Raw genomic sequence first — 21,519 nt, 5'->3', positions numbered from 1 at the left:
TACCATATGCAAAAGAGCGGTAGGACAGTGTATGGTGAGCACACCCTGAGATTCGGGTCAGTTCTATTTGTCCACTTGTGCTGTTGCTCTTGTCCGACAGGTTTTAGAATGACTTTGGCCTGTGTTTTGGAGTGGGGTGTGGGGGTTTTAATATAAGCAAAGTGTTGGGAGCCCTTCCGCTATTCCAGATGTAGCTACTGTGAGTGATGTGCCCTGCAGAACGACCTCTGAATCTCCGCCTGGTACAGTCATGTTCTGCCTGTACCTGAACCTATTTTAAATGTTTATTTATTTTTGAGAGAGAGAGAGAGACAGAGCATGAGCAGGGGAGGGACAGAGAGAGAGGGAGACACAGAATATGAAGCAGGCTCCAGGCTCTGAGCTGTCAACACAGAGCCCGATGTGGGGCTTGAACTCACCACAAGATCATGATCTAAGCCGAAGTCGGGCCCTTAACTAAGTCACCCAGGTCCCCTCAGTCAGCTTTCTGAGAATACATGTCCTGATAGTGAGTTTGCCTTTCCTTTACGTTTTTTTTTTTTTTTTTTTTAATTTTTTTTTTTTCAACGTTTATTTATTTTTGGGACAGAGAGAGACAGAGCATGAACGGGGGAGGGGCAGAGAGAGAGGGAGACACAGAATCGGAAACAGGCTCCAGGCTCTGAGCCATCAGCCCAGAGCCTGACGCGGGGCTCGAACTCCCGGACCGCGAGATCGTGACCTGGCTGAAGTCGGACGCCTAACCGACTGCGCCACCCAGGCGCCCCTCCTTTACGTTTTTAAGTATCCAGATTGTATTCATATCCTTTCTGAGTAGTCCTGAGGGAAACTGAAAGTAGGTTAGACTCAGTGCTAAGATAATAGATCTATGTCATAATTATAACACTTAATCCATGGAAAGCTGTTTCTTTGTAACTGAGTCACAATCGGTATTTGCAGGTTTGAGATCTTAATTCCTTGTTAGTTGGCAGCTTATTTTTTAATACATTTCCATCCTCAGATTGACAGCTTGAGAGCTTGTTGATAAAATTCCTGATTGAGAGCCACTATTTTTTGTCTACGGCCATACCACCCTGAACTCTCCCGATCTCATCTGATCTCGGAAGCTAAACAGGGTCGGGCCTGGTTAGTACTTGGATGGGAGAGAGCCACTATTTTCTTCTACTTGTTTTTCTATTTATTTTTGTCCCACATGCTAGCAGTTGATTTTTCTTTCCAAACTATTTTCCAACACGAAACAGTTTTGTTAACACTTGAGTGTTTCTGTGTCTGACCTGTTCTTGACTCTAGCCCCTATACTGTGCCAGCCAGGTGCCTTGGCAGAAAACAGCTGAGGCTAGATGTAGCACCTACCCCAGGAATGATAGATTTAGCTCAAGAGTTGAAGGAGGGGCATATTCTTTTTATATTAAAACTAACATTTTACTTGAGAAGCACCATACCAAATTTTCTTCAATTTTTGAAGTAAAAATGAAACCTTTTGTGGCATCTGTTTCAAGTTGCTGAACCTCCAGGGTTACATGTCTTGTCTCCCTCCTCTTTCTCCTCTTAGTCTTACTAATTTGAGAAGCAAATAATGACAAAATCCCTTTGGGATTTAGACACTGAGAGGCTCTACCCTTGCTCAATGACTTACTCCTAGGTGCTGTCCAAGTATAATTCATTAAGAGTTTTGTCTTGCCAAATGAAAAATTACCACACACTAAAAGGCCTCTACAGAGTCAAAACCTGATATGTTAAATCTGATGTCAAGCTTTGAAACTGCATAATAACTGTTATCAAGGAGGAAAACAATGTCAAAAGTTTACTGTATATATTCCCATCAGATTTAAAATATTGAGCTAAAAAAAGCTAACAATTTTTTTTTTTTTTGTATCAGGACTAGAAATCCTTTTTTTTTTGTTTTTGTTTTTGTTTTGTTGTTTTAATTGCTTTTGTACTTAACTGTTAACTCTTTTATTTTAAAGGGATTTTGCCTACCCAAAGAATTAATGGAAGATTCAGCAGGAGAGGGAGCAACTGAGTTCCATGACTATGAGGGAGGTGGAGTTGGGGAAGGCGAGGGCATGAAGGATGTGAGTGACCAGATTGAAAATGAAGAACAGGTATGTTTTCATATGTGTGAAATACACATACAGTTTACAGAAGCTCACCCCCATTTCCCTTTGTTTCCAATATTAAATTTTACACATCAATGTTTTTACTAAGTAATGGTTTCAATCTGTGATCCATGGAACCCTAAGAATACTAAAGCTTTAGGGAGTCAGGTATAAATAAGCCTAGAGAACAAGGAACTTTGCAGCTCAGTCATTAGTTATGGCTATAATTTGAAAGGGAAATGATTGAGGCGCCTGGGTGGCTCAGTTGGTTAAGCGTCCGACTTCAGCTCAGGTCACGATCTCGCGGTCTGTGAGTTTGAGCCCCGTGTCGGGCTCTGGGCTGATGGCTCAGAGCCTGGAGCCTGCTTCCGATTCTGTGTCTCCCTCTCTCCCTGTCCCTCCCCCATTCATGCTCTGTCTCTCTCTGTCTCAAAAATAAATAAACGTTAAAAAAAAATTTTTTTTTTTTAAAGAAAGGGAAATGATTTGAACTTTTGGTGTTTATTTAATTTTTTTAATGTTTATTCATTTTTGAGAGACAAAAGAGCATGAATGGGGGGCAGAGAGAGAGAGGGAGACACAGAATCTGAAGCAGGCTCTGAGCTGTTAGCATAGAGCCCAATGCAGGGCTTGAACCCATGAACTGCGAGATCATGACCTGAGCCAAAGTCGGATGCTTAACCAACTGAGTTACTCAGGCACCCCATTAAATTCTCTTATTTTAAATGGGGAGGTCTTTGTTGATGATTTTCTGAAGTGTTTTTGGTAGTGGTTCATTTAAAGATAAAAACCGTGGCTATTTTAAGTGACCACTGCATTAAGTAATAATGCCATTGTTTACTCTTAATAGGTTTTATTGTATGTCTTTAAGACCCATTGAAATTTTAATCTATATCCTCTTTTGGTTGGAATGAAGAATGTTTTTGAAATAGATGGCTTGGGCTAAGATTTATCCAAAGGACAAACGAGTGCCGATTCATAGGGGCACTTGTATCCCAATGTTTATAGCAGCATTTTCAACAATAGCCGAATTATGGAAAGAGCCTAAATGTCCATCAACTGATGAATGGATAAAGAAGATGAGGTTTGGGGCGCCTGGGTGGCGCAGTCGGTTAAGCGTCCGACTTCAGCCAGGTCAAGATCTCGCGGTCCGGGAGTTTGAGCCCCGCATCGGGCTCTAGGCTGATGGCTCAGAGCCTGGAGCCTGTTTCCGATTCTGTGTCTCCCTCTCTCTGCCCCTCCCCCGTTCATGCTCTGTCTCTCTCTGTCCCAAAAATAAATAAACGTTGAAAAAAAAAAAATTAAAAAAAAAAAAAAAAGAAGATGAGGTTTATATATACAATGGAATACTACTTGGCAATGAGAAAGAATGAAATCCTGCCATTTGCAACAGCATGGATGGGAATGGAGGGTATTATGCTAAGTGAAATAAGTCAGAGAAAGACAGATACCATATGTTTTCACTCATATGTGGAACTCAAGAAACTTAACAGAAGACCATGGGGGAACAGAAGGGGGAGAATAATTTCAAACAGAGAGTGAGGTAAACTGTAAGAGACTCTTAAATACAGAGAACAAACTGAGGGTGGAAGAGGGAGTGGTGCAGAGAAGAGGGAAAAATGGGTGATGGACATTGAGAAGGGCACTTGTGGGGATGAGCACTGGGTGTTGTATGTAAGCAATGCATCATGAGAATCTATCCCCAAAACCAAGAGCACACTGTATATGCTGTATGTTAGTTAACTTGACAATAAATTATATTAAAAAATTAAAAATTAAAAAATAAAAATGTTTTACTAGAAAAAAAATTAAAAATAAAGCCAAGGGGCACTTGGGTAACAAAAAAACGGTGTGTGTGTGTGTGTGTGTGTGTGTGTGTGTGTTGAGAGAGTGTGAGCAGGGGAAGGACAGAGAGAGGGAGAGAACTCCAAGCAGGCTCTGCATTTTCAGTGCAAAGCCTGATGTGGAGCTCGATCCCATGAACTGTGAGATCTGAAATCAAGAGTCAGATGCCCAATGGCCTGAGCCACCCAGACACCCCTGTTGGCTTTTTTAAATGCGTGTCTCATTTGGGAGTGATTTTTTTTTTTTTTTACGTATTATTATTATTAGTCATTTAGATTTATCAACTGTGACTTGAAGAATAAGAGATAATGGAATTTCTTTTTAGCGCCTATATTCTAAGTCTAAAGCAGACCATAAATTTTTATTTAAGGTGTGGTTATAACTATTAGAAATAAAGGACCAAACCAATTCAAACTTACTCTCATCCTTAGAAGGGAAAAGTGGAAAAAAAAGCCAAAAGTGTGGTAGAGCTCTTTTTTAAATTTTTTTATTTTTTTTAACGTTTTATTTATTTTCGAGACAGAGAGACAGAGCATGAACAGGGGAGGGGCAGAGAGAGAGGGAGACACAGAATCGGAAGCAGGCTCCAGGCCCTGAGCCATCAGCCCAGAGCCCGACGCAGGGCTCGAACTCACGGACCGCGAGATCGTGACCCGAGCTGAAGTCGGACACTTAACCAACTGAGCCACCCAGGCGCCCCAACCTCTTTTAATGCATAATATATTTCTTTTTTATTTGCCTTTTATCTATTTCTCAAATTTAACTTTGTCAAAAGTACTTTTCTCATAGGAAAATATTAAAGCCAAAAAAAAAAAAAAATAGAAAAGTGCAATCCAATGTGAAAAATATTGAGATAAAAGCTATCAGAACAATTTGGTAGTATCTCATAGATTTTGAATTGTGTGTATTCTTTGACCTAGGAATTCCATGTTTCCTGATAGAAATGTTAATGTTTTTTACTCAAGTATGTTCACTATACAATTATTTATAATGGTGAAAATTATAAATTTCATTTATAATGGTGAAAATTATATTTATCAGAGGGAATTATTTAAATTATATTACCATCCATGCAGAATAGCATTATAAATTAGAATGAGGTAGATTTATATGTATCAGCATAGAAATATATCTAAGAGACATTTTTTGAGTTAAAAAAGAAAAGTAGAATGCCAGCTTGTGAAGCAATGATCCATTTTTGTTTAAAAAGATATTGGGAGGCAGATATTGCTACAGATTGCCTTTATTACTAAATGCTTATTGGTGTATTCATGGTTAAAAAGATGCACCAGAATGTCACTGATGCTGATTTCTTTGGGAGGAGGATGGTGGTGCCATGGGAAAGTAACTCTTTCTGTTTTGCTTAAAATTCTTTTAATGGGATTTTATTATTTTTGTATTTTAAAAAAGCATTTTTAAAAATCCAACCATAATGAAAGAACAGTCATGAATCTTTGGCCCAAATATCACCTAGAGTATATAGAAATATATAGTTTAAGGGAAAGTGGACAAAATTACATTGAGTTACTGTCTATGAGAGACTAAAGTGATAAAAATATTAGAGATATGGGGAATACAATAAGAATGAATTTTTATCCTTAAGAATTCATATTTTTTGAGACTGCATATTCTTGTTAAATCTGGATTTTTTTAACAATTCACATGAAAAAGGACAAAATTCTATATTCTCTAATCACAGCGCAGTAAAACTGGAAATTATAGACATATTAAAGCAAACTAGAAATTGTTTGTGGTTGTCTCTGTTGGTTCTCTTTTTTTCTCTCCCCAGAGATAACTTTATGCCATCAATGTTGGCATTTAGGTATTTCTGTTTTATTTAGAGCTAAATAAACATTAGCAAAGTTATAATGTTTATGTTTTCTATAATACTTTTTGATATAGGCAGAAGATACACTTCAGAAAGGCCAAGAAAAAGATAAAGAGGATCCCGACTCAAAACCAGACATTAAGGGCGAGGATAATGCCATTGAGATGTCAGAAGACTTTGATGGGAAAATGCATGATGGGGAACTTGAAAAAGGTTTGAGATTGTCACTTCATTCTTGTTTTTAAAAAATACTTTATCTAGGAAATTACATTTTCCCAATAAGGAGCCTATTATCTTTTTTAGCAAGTTTATTACTCTGCATAACTGCAGATGAAAACATCAGCTATATGCATGTTTCATCACTGTCTCCATGGAGGCAGAAGTCTATAGTCCATTCTGGAGATTCTTCTGAGCAAACTGAGACATTGACTGGTATTTTGGCTGCCTCATGCACTATGTGCAGTGACTTCCCCTTCAGGGAACCTTGAAGGAACAAGGAGAGATGTCCCTAACAGAGCTTGACTTAAAAGTAAATTGTTCAGGGGAGCCTGGGTGGCTCAGTTGGTTGAGCCAACTTCGTCTCAGGTCATGATCTCGCAGTTTGTGAGTTCGAGCCCCACATCAGGCTCTGTGCTGACAGCTCAGAGCCTGGAGCCTGCTTCAGACTCTGTGTCTCCTTCTCTCTGCCCCTCCGATGCTCACGCTCTGTCTCTCAAAAATAAATAAACATTAAAAAATTTAAAAAATGCCTCCTTAAAAAAAAACTTATATTAAAAAAAAGTAAATTGTTCAGGGTAGTTTCTTAAAAAATCTTTTTAAAAATTATATGGGGCGCCTGGGTGGCGCAGTCGGTTAAGCGTCCGACTTCAGCCAGGTCACGATCTCGCGGTCCGTGAGTTCGAGCCCCGCGTCGGGCTCTGGGCTGATGGCTCGGAGCCTGGAGCCTGTTTCCGATGCTGTGTCTCCCTCTCTCTCTGCCCCTCCCCCGTTCATGCTCTGTTTCTCTCTGTCCCAAAAATAAATAAAAAAACGTTGAAAAAAAAAATTTAAAAATTATAAAAATAGTAGACATTTGTGACAGATGATTTGGAACAAAAGTTCAGGAGTAAAATATCTATATCTACATTTGTAAAATAGATATCTATACACACACCATAAATAGTTCTATAGTCAGCTTTTTTCATTTAACATAAACATTCCCCTGTCATTACAATTTGCTTGAGAATATGATTTCTTATAGCACATTGTCATCTGTTGTGTTTATACCATAATTCAGTTCTTACCCCTAAATTTCTCTCCAAAGCTTAATTTGAGATAATTGTGTCTTCTTCTAAGTGAAGATCTTGCAGAAATGAAAATTGACCTTAGAGTAGAAAAGCATATGCTTGCCTAAGCAGCATAAGAATATAACCTTTGTCACAGTAGACTGAGCAAAAACAATTGCGAAAAATTATGATTGAATTAGATGTGTGATTTTAAAAGATGGTCAAAATAGAAGTGTAGAGTATGTTGGAGATGGGGAGGAACCTTGGACATCATTTCACAGACAAGAAACCAAAGCCCAGTAAAGTTGCTGAGTCTCATAATGATGACTCTCCTCCCCACCCCCAAGCACCAGAAGTAGACATCCTGACAGCTGTTCCATCACCCTTCTGTTTATTAATATCACACATTACAGACTTCTTTTTTCCTTCAAAAAGTTTGCAAAACACAGTAGGACTGCTTCAGGAGATCTAAAGGCATCTGTGTGTACAGTGTTCTGTAAATGCAAGCAGTAAATCTCAGGTGAGGCACTTGCCAGGTGGTGGGTCCATGCCTCTTCTGCACATGGCCCAGTCAGTTCGGGGATTTGCCTAACCTCAGTGCCTTCCCTTACAGAAGAGGATGATGGGAAATCAGACAGTGAGAGCGGAGACCTGGATAAACAGATGGGCGATCTGAATGGTGAGGAAGCTGACAAACTTGATGAAAGGCTTTGGGGTGATGACGATGATGAGGAAGATGAGGAAGAAGAAGACAGTAAAACTGAAGAAACAGGACCAGGAATGGATGAGGTAATTAAAAGATTCTCCCCACCCTGTAGTCCCCAGCTTGAGAGGAGACCTTCTTCCAACCAGCTACCACTCCCTGTCATTTACTGCTCTTCCTTTTCTGCCTTTTTTTCTTTCTTCCATCCTTCTTTTTTTTCTTCTTTTTTTTTTTTTTTTTTTCTGTCTTACTTAATTGAACTCAGAGCTAAAAGAATGGTCTGACCTGGGCCATTCCATGTGTAATGGAGGAGGAAAATTAAGGAGACTGTGCAAATGCTCTGATTCTGCTGTTGGCCACTGAACCTCCCCAGCTCTCTGCTTAGGAGAAATCAGGGCTCGGTGTGACACTGCAGCAGCACAGTGTGACCCACCCCACTGTTCACACACCTGCTAATACTGCTACCATCTGGATGAAGCCAGAATGTTCTTTCAAGGTCATGGAGGCCACCCTGTCAGCTGGATATTTCCAGAGGATAGGCTCAACAGACAGAGATTGTACATGTCTAAGAGCTAGTTTAGGTAGAATCAACTTACGTGAAAGCGGTTTCTTAGATTGAGAGTAATGATTTTGTTTTTTCTGCCTCTGATATTTAGGAAGATTGTGGACTTGTTGCCAAAGACGACAACTTGGATGCTGGGAAGTCAAACAGAGATAAAAACCGAGATAAGGAAGAAAAGGAAGAAGCAGAAGTTGCTGATGATAGACAAGGCCAAGACAAAATTAATGAACAAATAGATGAGGTAATGAGGATTTGAAACCAATCTGCTCCTGATTCAAGGTCAGGGCTCACAGCTCCTGGGAGTCTCAAGACATTTTTTTTTTCCCTATTCATCATTTTCCCATTGCCTCATAAAAGAACATGTTACAAAGTCTCTCAACAGGACATAAAATATCGAACTATTGGTTACTAATGAGGTTGTCTTGATTCTGTTTGGGCTCATGCTGGAGTTTGGAAGCTAAGTTCTGTGATTCTTTTCTATATATCTTCTCATAAATTTCCGTTTCCTCTTGAAATTAAGTAACGCAGTACCTCTTATCAGTGGAGAACCTGCACAGTAAGTGAGGTTTGAAAATCCAACATGAAAATTCTAGAAACATCAGTAAAATTCTAACATGTGGGAGAAATTTTAGGGAAGAGATCTTGTATTCTCTTAGCGTAAGTGCTTAGAGCTAATTATTTGCAAATGCTACTTTTTAAAAAAAATTAATTTTTTCCTGTTCTCGCCATTGTCAAAGAGGGAATATGATGAGAATGAGGTGGATCCTTACCATGGCAATCAGGAAGAGCTGCCGGAACCCGAGGCCTTGGACCTTCCAGATGACTTGAACCTGGATAGTGAAGACAAGAATGGTAGTGAGGACACAGACCAGGAAGAAGGAGGTGTGTCTTTTAAAACCTAAAGAGACCAGTTCAACTCACTGAAAATGAGCAATAACCTATTTCTTCAGGCCATATTATGGCCAAGTCATAAATCGTGTCTGGTCAGCCCAATTCCAATTTGAGAAAATTATTTGCTTTTTTTCTATAATCTTTCTCACCTGACTAGACTTAAAGCTTAATCTGAGAAGAATTAAAGTAAACTACCTGGTGTTTGTCATTAATTTACCCTCCTGTCCTGTGTTCTAGTACTGTAGAATCCGGGTGGTGCTTCATTTCCCCGCAGCTGTCTGTCTCCTGATGGCCCGCCTTATGGGGTGATGTGAACACTCCAGTCTGGGTATATCCAGGCCTCTTACAGAGCCTTGTTACAGCTTTCTTAGGGAAATGATTGTTTCAGTTAATGATTGCTGTGCTTATGTTGTGTGTTTAGTTTGGAATATGAAGTCATTTTAGTGGGGTATGAAATTGAATAATCAAAAGAAATCACATGGCACTTGACAGTAATCTGCCTGTCACCCATTGTTCAGTTTGAGTGACTTCCCTAGGGAGAGCTGTCTCATATTGGAAGCATTATATAGTGCCCCGTAACAGAAGGTCCCCAATCATGGTGGGTATCCAGACAAAAATATGAGCTAGCCTTAGTATGCTTCATAATGAATCAGTTACGTATTTAGAAAACCCATTAAAAATTTTTTTAAACACCATATTGTTGGGGGGGGGCAGGGCGGGCACCTGGGTGGCTCAGTTGGTTGAGCATCTGACTTCATTTCAGCTCAGGTCATGATCCCAGGGTTGTGGGATCAAGCCCCGCTTGTGTTCCATGCTGAGTGTGGAGTCTGCTTAAGATTTTCTCTCTCCCTCTGCCCCTGTCCGTGTTCATCCATGCTCTCTCTCTCAAAAAAACAAAAACACAAAACAAAACAAAAAAACCCCACACCTTATTGGAACCAAATTAGCAAGTTACAAAAGAATAAGAGGTATCATTTATGTAAAAAGTTAATACAATACTATATATTATTAATGGGTACATCAAATGTAGGAAAACATCAGAATAAAACACAACTTCAGGTTATGGTGACTTCAGGTTAGGAAGGGCAAACACCTCCAGAATCCAGGTAGTTGTACCCAGAATCATTTGTTTCTTAAAAACAAGTGGCAGAAGGGGCGCATGGGTGGCTCGGTTGGTTGGGTGTCTGACTTCGGCTCAGGTCATGATCTCTCAGTTTGTGAGTTTGAGCACCGCATCAGGCTCTGTGCTGTCAGCTTGGAGCCTGGAGCCCACTTCAGATTCTGTCTCTTTCTCTCTCTCTGCCCCTTCCCTGCTTATTCTCAGTCTCTCTCTCTCAAAACTAAGTAAACATTAAAAAAAAAAAAAAATTTAAAGTGACAGAAGTTTGGTACATATATGGCAAAATGTTCACATCTATTACATCTAGTAGGTGAGTATATGGGTCTTTTTATTTTATTTGGTTTTGCTTATTTTATAATATTTATTTTTGAGAGAGAGACACACAGCATGAGTTGGGGGTGCGGCAGAGAGAGAGAGAGAGAGTGAGACACAGAGTCCAAAACAGGCTCCAGGCTCTGAGCTGTCAGCAAAGAACCTGATGCGGGGCTCAAACCCACGAAACATGAGATTATGACCTGAGCCGGAGTCAGACACCCAACCAACTGAGCCACCCAGGTGCCCTGGCTCTTAAGATTTTAAAATGCATTTTCCATGTTTAAAGTATTTAGTAATTAAAAAACAATAAATTAGTGAACTATTTAACCAGAATCATTTGGTTGAAGATTTGATAGAGGCTTTCCTCATGCTAAGAAGAAGTCTTCACTCTTTGAATCTCTAGCTTACTTTTTTTTTTCTTCATCTTCATATAACTTTATTATAGAAGGAAAAGAAAATCTCCCAAAATCTATAAAGGCCAAACTTCTTACATTAAATTCTAGCTGACTTTTTAAGCACTGAGTAAGTTGTTGCTTCAGAGGTCATTTCATTACCATATAATTTTACAATCTGACTTCAACCTTAAATTCAACAAGTAAGCCAGCATGAAATTAAGAAAATTAAAGAATTATTTGCTAACAAAGTGACTGTGATTCTGAAGTGTCCAAAGTATAGGAATGTTCTCTTAATAAATAAAACCTTTCCAAATAAGATTGTTTCCATTGAATGTATGTTGTACTTTCTATTTATGATAAAGAAGGATGTCTACCAGTTATTCCCAAGGATAATGTCATTTCCTATTTTTGATCTAAAATGTCCCTATTGTGGCAGCTCTCAGGATTTTTTAGTGGATTAATTACTTAGAGTTTGTTAATGGAATGCACCATCCAAACAACTGTATGTATGTAAAATATTAAGTATGGTTTAGAGCAGGTGTGGACTAAACTTTTTCTGTAGAGTCAGGTAATAAATATGTCAGATTTTACAGGCCATAAACTGACACAGGGGTTGCAAAAACTCTACTCTGCTGTTGTAGTAGTGTGAAAGCAGCCATAGACAATACAGAATGGGTGGAGAAAACACATAAGGAAATACATATGGCTGTATTCCAGTAAAACTTTATTTACAGAAATATGTTGGCCAGATTTGGCTCTTAGGACATAGTTTGCCAGTTCCTGGCTTGAGACTAATAAACACTTGTGTTAACTCCATCTCATGTTAAATCATGTTAAATTTGGTGTTCTTTCTTTTTGTTGTTATGTATCCAGAAGATAATCCTTTGGAAATTAAAGAAAAGCCAATGGATACTGAAGAAACAGGTCATGAAGCTGAGGAAATAAAGGAACAGACCGAGGCTGACCACAGTGAAGGTCAGGGTCAACCTGAACCTGAAGAAGGCCCCAGTGAAGATGATAAGGGTGAGGGAGAAGAAGAGATGGACACAGGAGCTGATGACCAAGATAAAGACACTGCTGAACATCCTGAAGAAAACTCAGACGATGAGTGTCAGTCTCTGGAGGACAAGGACAAGGAAGCCAATGAGGAAAGTGCAAACAATGACGTTCCTGTTGACCAAGGTCTCCAGCCCCAGGTATTGTAAGGTCTTTGGCTTGTCTCATGTTAAAAGTAATAGTGAGGAAGGCGCCCGGTTGGCTCAGTTGGTTAAGTGTCCAACTTCAGCTCAGGTCATGATCTCACAGTTCATGAGTTCAAGCCCCACATTGGGCTCTGTGCTGGTGGTGCAGAGCCTGCTTGGGATTCTCTGTGTCTCTCTGTCCCTTCCCCACTTGCCCTCTTTCTCAAAATAAATAAATAAACTTAAAATAAAAAAATAGTGTGGGGGAGAGTTTACCTTATTCCGATCAGAATCTTTTAGGATACTTCTCTATCACCAGGTGGCGCTGCTGAGCAGCTTTGTTTCTGTTTAAGACCCTTTCTGGCCATTACCCTCCCTGCAGTCTCCCCATGGTGAGCACTGGGGCACCTGCCAGTTGTAGTGGTCCCCTACCTCATATTCTTCCCCCAGCACATTTTAATGTGGTGTTTGCTTACCCTGCAGAAGCAGGAAGAAGAAGAAGAAGGGAGCGGGGAGAACTCTGACACAGAGGAGCAGGTGCCAGAGGCCACGGAAAGGGAAGAACACGATTCCTGCGGGCAGACCGGGATGGAGAGTGTGCAGAGTGCACAGGCTGTGGAGCTGGCTGGGGCCGCGCCCGAAAAGGAGCAGGGAAAGGAGGTGATAGGCCCTTACTGCTTCTGCCAGCTGCCTCTATTGGGGGGGGGGGGGGGGGTCTCTTTTCCCTGTGTGAAATCACGACCCATTTAGCTGTAGTTGGTTTATGTGTGATTTTGTTTTGTTGTTGACATCTAAAAGATCATTTCTCATTCTTTGGGAAATGATCGGATACCTGATTTTATATGCCTCTCAGAACAAACCCTAGAATATTTGCTACACTGTATTTAAGTATTGTGCTTAATGAGAAAAAGCTATTAAACTCATAGTTCTTTGTGGGAGAACAGGTTCATGTTAATTTTTAGAAAGCTCCCAAGGAAAGAAAGGTTGCATTTAGACTTCATATAGTAATAGGCCTCAAATAGTGTTTCCTTTTTCCTTGCTGTTCACCAGGCTCTAAAAGTTGTAACTTAAAAAGCAAAAGCACTTCTTTATTTCTTGAGCCAGAGTGATATGCTGTGTATGGCCACAGTCCAGGTGACTGGCATGCTGTGGAAAGAGCACTGACAGAGGACCTGCTCTGGTGATTCTCAACAGCTCCTTAAGCCTCATTGAGCCCAGTTCTCTCACCAGTAATAACACCTGTTTATACTTCTTGTGCCCCCCTCCACCACGTTTATTGAGCACCCATTAGGTGATGCTAAGCATTTTCATTACTTCAGGTCCTCACAGTAGTCCTGTAAGATAGCTGGTTAGTGTTCTTACAACGTTCTCCATTTTGTATTTGAGTTAAGCTGCAGTAAAGTGAAATGACAATCTCAAGGGTATACAGCTGGTTGATGGCAGAGTCTGGTTTCTAGTCGAGGTCTGTCCTGCCTTCAGAGTAAGCCATTACAATCCTGGAAACAAGGAACTAATCAGCCTTACATAGCGAAGTCGCTCAAGAGGGTAACATATCTGGATATAGATGCTCCTGTTTTTGCCCACAGGCCAGGCCTTAGTCATGGCTCAGCTCTGGACCAGGGAGGCAGGTATATCATGTGACTCTGAGAGGAGAATAACAGAGAAGCTATGCGAACTACAGCCCAGTAAGCAGGTGTTTGTATAGCATCTTCCACCCTCACTCTCTCATGGCTTGGATTTCACAGGAGCACGGGAATGGAGCTGCAGATGCAAACCAGGCAGAAGGCCACCAGTCCAACTTCATTGCTCGATTGGCTTCCCAGAAACAGACCAGGAAGGACACACAGGTCTCTGTCACTCTTCAGCAAAACTTAGGTGAAGGCTGCATCTGGAAAGGATGCGCTAAGTGTAGTGGTTTTTTTAAAAAAAGCCACGTTCCCAGGCTTTGCTGTCTCACCAAACCTGATGATAGCCTCAGCAAGCAGATCAGGACCGTGGGGCTTTCCCATTGGAACCTGGGGCTTCTTCCCCATGTGGGTGCATGTACACACAGACACACACACACACACACACACACACACACACACACACACACTCACTCCTCCTTATTCCTGTTATGCAGCCTAAGAGCCAGTTGTTGGGTGCTGTTGCCTAGGACTAGCCAGTCTTTTTTCCACCGTCATTACTCTTCTGTGTTTTAAAAATTAGGTTTTTTAAAACATGGTATAATTCATGTACATGATTTATGAAATTCATATATAAAAACAGTCCCCTAAAAAGCTTCCATCTTATTCCTGTTTTCAAGTCACCCAAGAGTAAATTGGTGCTACCAGTTTTATTTTAAAGATATTTTTGCATATGTAACATATTTCAGATACAAAGTATATCATAGACATTATCCTGAATTTGTGTATAGATACATGACCATTCTTCTTAACTGGCTCATTGAATTCCATTTTTGTATGGCTGTACGTAATTTAGTTAACTGGCCCCCTGTGGATAGACATTAGTTTTTTTTGCCATTACAGACAAACCTCTAATGAATTTCCTCATATTTCCCACAGAGTTTCAAGAGGAAACCTGGACAGGCTGACAATGAACGCTCCATGGGTGATCACAATGAGCGAGTGCATAAGCGGCTGAGGACTGTGGATATGGAGAGCCATACTGAGCAGGGGCCAGCCCAGCCCCACACCCAGGTGGAGGACGCAGATGCATTTGAGCACATTAAACAAGGCAGTGACCCTTATGATGCACAGACGTATGGTATGGTTCAGGGAAGGCTTCTCCTTTGCTCACTGAGCTCTCTGAGAGTTTATGCTGTATTACTGTGTGCCCAGCAGATGAACAAATCCATCTTAGGGATGGGAAACGGCTTTTTAAAATGTTTTCTCCCTAGTTCGAATTATGTGGGAATACAGTTTGTTTTTGGTATAAAGGTATCTGTAGACAAGTGCAGGTTTCGGGGTCTGGTGTAAGTCTTTTATATATCCTTGATAACAGCTGCCCGCATCCAAACCTAGTGCTTATCTCTGGGTTTCTGAGACATGGACATTTCTTCATAGTCACAGTGAGGTCACTTCCTGCAATGGCAGGAGCTGTGAACTAGAAATGTGTTTTTCTTATAAGTGAAAAAGGAAAAAAAACTCCACATAAGAAGGGAGTGGTCAGTCATTACTCAGTCTCCTTTTTTAGTTCTCTTGGTGACTTCTTAATATTTCATTCCTAGTATATAAACTCATGTAGATAATATTTATCTTTGAGCACAGTTTCAGAAATGATTGCTCTATCATGAATTACCTTTTTTCTCTGTCTTCACTTTTTAGAAAAATCAAGCAGTAATAATAATTTGCTACCATGAATTGAGCTCTTACTTTGTACCAAACACTGTACTGAGCCTTTGCTGCATGATCATGGAATTTTTACAATAATCTTAAGATCTACGATATTTCCATTTTATAGATGAGCACACTGAGGCCAGACAAATTTAAGAACTTGTCCAAGATCACAGTGCTTGTCCTCAGCGTTGGTCTTTCTGTGTCCTGTGTTATACTCTTACTCATTACAGTATCTCCACTCATAACTTGGTACAGGAGGATAATTCCATTAGCTGCTCTGAGTCATGTGTCCTCCCTGTTTATTCTGGTTCGGTCTCTTGTAATAGCAATAAAAACCTAGCTAAGCATCCTACTTTTGTGGTAGAGAATAGGCAGTTACATCAGTAGGTCAGTAGGGCATCACAGACAAGCCAAGCAGTGTGTTCATGCCATATAGTTGGTCAGCAGGAGAACAGCATTAGTAAGATCTCAGAAGTGAAAAGTGAGAAACCACACCCACACATGTTCTATGTGTTTGTATGCTTTATTGGCAGATGTGGCCAGCAAGGAGCAGCAACAGTCTGCAAAAGATTCCAGCAGGGGTCAGGAGGAGGAGATGGAGGACGCTTTCATGGACACAGAGGAGGAAGAGCTCCAAGCAGCAGACGCAGAGCAGCTGAAGCCAGAGGAGATCAAGTCAGGGACCACAGTGAGCCCCGGTGGGTCCTATGGTGAACAAATCCCTCCTACGTTCACTGACAGTAGTCACTTTCGTGTGGTACCATCTGATCTGGTGGTTCTATCTACATCCTGACCCATAGTGTAGGTGTTCATTTGCCTATGAAAATTCCACTCTATCTCACCTAGGAGTCAGAAGGTGGAAGAGTGACGTTGGAGACACTGTCCTGCAAGGAGACCTCAAAAGCCTGAGTTCTAGGCAAATGCCATCACTCTTCTTTAAATATGTAGAAGAAAAAAAATAGGACACTTACTTCAGTTATGACAGGAAGACACTTTTGATTATTAGATGTTTTCAATTATATGAAAATACTCAATTTTAGCATAAAATGCAGTAAAATATTTAGAGAAATAGAGTGGGGAAAATGCATATGTAAAAGTAACCAAACTTCTTACATATAGTACCATTTCATAGTTGACCAAGTGTTATTACTGGATAATTTATTTAAAAAATAAAAAAGACATGCATTTAACACATTAAAAAATACTTTATCAGCAGTGGAATAAATACACATTCAAAACAACTTGCAAATTGAAACGCCTTTTTTCCCCTCTTACCTAAACCTCTCAGAGGTTTTAGAAGCATTGACTGTGCCATTATATGACAGTGGGAATGGCATAGCTCTGATGAAAACTCAAAATCCAGACTTTGCCTCTTACTCACATTATAGGCTGAGGCATATTATCCATATTTTCTTTGCCTCAGTTTCCTCATCTGTAAAATGGAACTAGGATTTATTTAATTTTATTTATCTTTTTAACATTTATTTATCTTTGAGAGAGAAAGACAGAGTGTGAGTGGGGGAGGAGCAGAGAGAGAGGGAGACACAGAATCTGAAGGAGGCTCCAGGCTCTGAGCTGGATGGGGGGCTCGAACTCACTGACTGCGAGATCATGACAGAGACAGAGACTGAGAAACACAGAGCGTGAGTGGGGGAGGAGCAGAGAGAGAGGGAGACACAGAATCTGAAGCAGGCTCCAGGCTCTGAGCCCCGATGTGGGGCTCGAACTCACTGACTCCGAGATCATGACCTGAGCTGAAGTAGGATGCTCAACTGACTGAGCCACCCAGGCACCCCTATTTATTTTTTTTAATTTGAGGGAGCACGTGCATGCAGGTTGGGGAAGAGGGGCAGAGAGGGAGAGAGAGAATCCCAAGCAGGCTCAACGCTCAATGCAGAGCCCAGCGGGAGGCTGGATCGCATAAACCATGAGATCACAACCTAAGCCGAAATCAAGGGTTGGATGCCTAACGGACTCAGCCACCCAGGCATCCCTAGTTTTTATTTTCATCAAAGTTCTACGTGCATGTATTTTAAAGAGTCACACACTACACAGTGCAGTCTCCCTTATTCCCCTCCCTCCCAGAAGAGCCGCCTTCGACCTCATGGTGGGGAGGAGAGAAGGTCAGGGGAGTAAGAATTGGCAGTGAATATCCCAAAGAGAAAGAACATGTGGAACTTGTATGGGGAAACGTGCTGGGGAGTGAAGGAGTGAAGTGTGAGTAATCGTTAAGATTGGCAGGCAATCTTGGAGGCTCAGTCTGTGTGTAATATCAGAGTAAGTAAAACAGTGTCCTTGTATGCAAATAGGCTATGATGAGGTGGACATGGAGACCCACACTGTTAGAACAGAAGAAGACCAAGATCCCAGGACCGACATATCCCATGGGGAGACAGAGGATATGAAACCAGAGAGAAGCCAAGATTCAACCATTCACACAGCGCATCAGTTCGTTGTGGACACAGTTTTCCAGGTGCTAAAATTTTCACAAATTATTGCTATGATAAGTTAACAAAATGTAATTATAAACTGGTTTAAAATTTTTGTCTTTAGAACTTCATGGAATATCTGGTTGTTTGGGGGCATCTCATCCTTATCAAAGTGTTTAGGAAACCAGTTGGTATGACCACTTCTCTAAACAGATGACACCGTTCCGGCAGTTGGTCCCAGGGTCAGAGTGGGTGGTCTGCCCCAACCTGGCTGTGATGGTGTGTCTGGTTCTCCAGCCTCAGGCTCGCAGATCTAGATCTGCTCTTCCCATGTTCAGCATCCTTATGTGAGGAGCTGTAGGTAACAATTCAGTTCATGCTGACGAAGTAGCAAGAATATTTGGCTTAATGCCTGCATTTAGGAAAAGCAGATTTAACGGAGTTGTTTTCCCGAATCGTTCGACTTAATAGCAGTCTAGATTATTCAGAGAACATTTTGATATTGATAATTTTGTGGAGTTTTTGTTTTTATTTTGCTGGATAGATTTCTTCTAAATGGTAAAACTTCCTTTATCTTGTCTCTACACAAAGGGAAGTAGAAGAATAGTTGTCTGGCATCTTATTGTGCCATCAAATTTGCTTACGCTTTGTGTCTCAGGGGCATGTATTTGTAGTTCATACTACTGGGAAGAAGGCAGCCAGTGATATAATGAGTTGGTGATTTCAATCTAGGCTGCCTCTTATCTGTGGCTTTTTCTTCTTAGCCCTTTTTAAAAGATGTCAGTGAGCTAAGACAGGAGCTGGAGAGACAGCTGGAAACATGGCATCCACACGAACCTGGAAACCCAGAAGAAGTAAGTCACCAGTCTTTTCATAAGATATCTTGATTTTCTTTTTTTTTAAGTTACAGCAAGCTTAACAGGTTCTTAGCACCAATTACTTTTGTAAAAGGGACTGAGTATATGAAGACTGTAATTACAGTCTGAAGCCTAAGTCTTTCCAGTGCTTTCTGCCTACTTTGCCACTAGACATGTAGTTTAATTAAACCACAGAAAAGCTGATGTGTTTATTTCCTTTAATTTCTCTTGCTGGCTCTATGAGTTACAACAGAGATGACATTGGTTGTGAAATGAGGCAAAATGTGTCATCCTCACAGTAGGCCACCTGGAATATTGCTGGCTGACTTAATGTGGCAGCATAGCTTAAACAGAAGCTTCATTTTTAACGAGCTTGCATCCTGAATTTACTGTATTATCCATGTTTGTATTTTGTGCCTATAATCATCATTCCTACTACACACCTGTATGAGGGCTCTGTCATACTTGGAGCTTTGTGTCTGGGAAAGAAGCACACTGTTGAGATTGGCACTCATCATTTTTGCTTTTGAAACTTGACCCTGAGGGCCCACGATTAAGTGGCTGGATCTGCTGGCACCAAAAGTACCCACTCACAGCTCCCCACCCATACAGAATGTGCAGTTTATCCTCTTTGTAGGTGATGAGAATTAGTTGTTGATTTGGTCATGCAATCCAATATTTTCTGCCTTGTTGTTTCACCCTTTCTCATTTGGAACTGTGAGTTGTGGTTTTGGTAGAAGATGAGACATTTTTAGGATGTGGACTAGAGGGCAGCCTGCCCAGTTGGCTTCTGTTGACAGAGTTCACGCAGGTCATTTTCTGCTACTCTGTTTCAAGTGTCTTCTTGCTGTAAATGACTTGGCTGGCTCTGACGTTGTAAGAGTCACTTCTATGTCGTTGTCACAGGAGAAGGCTGCAGTGGAGATGTGGCAGAGTTACCTGGCCGTAACTGCGCCTCTTTCACAACAGTTGTGTGAACAGCTTCGTCTCATATTAGAGCCTACCCAGGCCGCCAAGCTGAAGTAAGTCTTTTCCACTAAGCACGCCCACTGTGCCCTGAAAAGATGGCCGTGTCACCTTTTCTATTGAGCTCAGCCCCTAACCACTTAAAAGTGCTGGCTTCTAGGTTGCCATTTATGCTGCGTGGATATGTTATTCCATACCTTTTTTCATGTTCTCTCTAAAAACTGAAGTGTCTGCGAAGTTTGGTACGAGTGCAGTTCCTTTGATTCATTAGCCTCTGATGAGAAAATTGGTTGGTGGAGCCTTTGGGTGGGTGTATGGGCTTGCTGCATGTGTTACTCACCTAGATCTTCACAAAGGTTTATCCAAACTCATAGTTCCAGATTAGAAAAGAGTCAAAGACTTAATCAGGGCAAACGTTCTTTTTCTAATTTTTTAAAACTTGTTGCAGCTTTCGTGGAAGGGCCTGATTATTGACACATATATAACCAGTTTTTCTGGCTGCCCTCCTTTCTCAGTTGATGATGACATTTGAGTGTGTCAGGTTACTGGTTAAAAGGTATTATAATGTGATCTTATTCTTTAAAAAAATTTTTGGAGGATGAACAATTGTTAACTTATCTTTGCCCCATTTGGGTAAATTTAATAGAGGAGACTATCGAACTGGGAAGCGGCTGAACATGCGGAAGGTCATTCCATATATTGCTAGTCAATTTCGGAAAGACAAGATTTGGCTTCGAAGGACCAAGCCCAGTAAACGCCAGTATCAGATTTGTTTGGCCATTGATGACTCTTCTAGCATGGTAGACAACCATACCAAACAGGTAAGGAAACACAGGTGCTAATTTAATGAGAAATTAATGCCAAGCCATGCTCTATGGCCACCTAAAAGTTTTAAATATAATCTGGCAAAAAGCACTTTGAAATACCAATTACTGTTCTGAGAATGTGCTACTATGTTTGAGAGGACCTAAAATTTTAAAACGAGTTCAAAAGGGCAGTTTTAGGATGTCTCAAATAATTGGTCCCTTACTGTTAGAGACCTTTAAAAAAATTTTTTTTAACATTTATTTATTTTGAGAGAGAGAAAGAGCTCGAGCAGGGCAGGGGCAGAGAGAAAGAGAGAGAGAATCCCAGGCAGGCTGCCCGCTGTCAGCAGAGCCCAACGTGGGGCTTGATTTCACCAACAGTGAGATCATGACCTGAGCCAAAATCAAGAGTCAGATGCTTAACCAACTGAACCACCCAGGCATCCCAAAATTGTTTTTTAGCCTTGCTGTGCTCCCGTCTAGCTGTAGAAGAGTAACTCTGACAGTATTTATTTTCCACAAAACACACTGTACTGGTAAACTGTTTTTTTAAGGCCTTGTACAATGTATTTGAATATCACTGGTTTTTAAAAGGTGTTTCGTGTACATCTCTTTAAGTCTGAAATTAGTTAGTGCTCTAATAGTATTCACAAAGCTTAAGAGCCTGAATAGAATTAATTACTTATGATACCATCATTATGGACACAGAAGAGTGATGTGTTTTTGTTTTAAAGTTTATATATTTATTTTGAGAGAGAGAGAGAGAGCAAGCACAGGAGGTGCAGATAAAGAGGGAGAGAGAGAATCCCAATCAGGCTCCATGCTGACAGTGGACTCAGTCTTACCACTGTGAGATCATAACCTGAGCCGATATCAAGAGTCAGTCACTTAACCAACTGAGCCATCCAGGTACCTGGAA

The 21,519-nt window shown here is 40.8% G+C and overlaps 1 protein-coding gene across 1 annotated transcript in view; it reads left to right on the top strand.

Moving 5' to 3' along the window:
* MDN1 (midasin AAA ATPase 1) overlaps positions 1–21,519 on the top strand; it is a 173,021-nt gene that overhangs the window by 145,838 nt on the left and 5,664 nt on the right. Inside the window, exons 84-97 of the mRNA XM_043591932.1 lie at positions 1,968–2,105; positions 5,847–5,985; positions 7,651–7,826; positions 8,397–8,543; positions 9,040–9,184; positions 11,897–12,219; positions 12,688–12,864; positions 13,950–14,051; positions 14,769–14,970; positions 16,076–16,240; positions 17,852–18,015; positions 18,736–18,825; positions 19,735–19,850; positions 20,441–20,615. Of these exons, the coding sequence (XP_043447867.1) occupies positions 1,968–2,105; positions 5,847–5,985; positions 7,651–7,826; positions 8,397–8,543; positions 9,040–9,184; positions 11,897–12,219; positions 12,688–12,864; positions 13,950–14,051; positions 14,769–14,970; positions 16,076–16,240; positions 17,852–18,015; positions 18,736–18,825; positions 19,735–19,850; positions 20,441–20,615 (2,259 nt within the window). The remainder of the gene's footprint in view (positions 1–1,967; positions 2,106–5,846; positions 5,986–7,650; positions 7,827–8,396; positions 8,544–9,039; positions 9,185–11,896; positions 12,220–12,687; positions 12,865–13,949; positions 14,052–14,768; positions 14,971–16,075; positions 16,241–17,851; positions 18,016–18,735; positions 18,826–19,734; positions 19,851–20,440; positions 20,616–21,519) is intronic.

The sequence above is a fragment of the Prionailurus bengalensis genome, chromosome B2, assembly GCF_016509475.1.
Source record: "Prionailurus bengalensis isolate Pbe53 chromosome B2, Fcat_Pben_1.1_paternal_pri, whole genome shotgun sequence".
NCBI classification, from domain to species: domain Eukaryota; kingdom Metazoa; phylum Chordata; class Mammalia; order Carnivora; family Felidae; genus Prionailurus; species Prionailurus bengalensis.
This window is presented reverse-complemented; position numbering and strand designations above follow the sequence as displayed.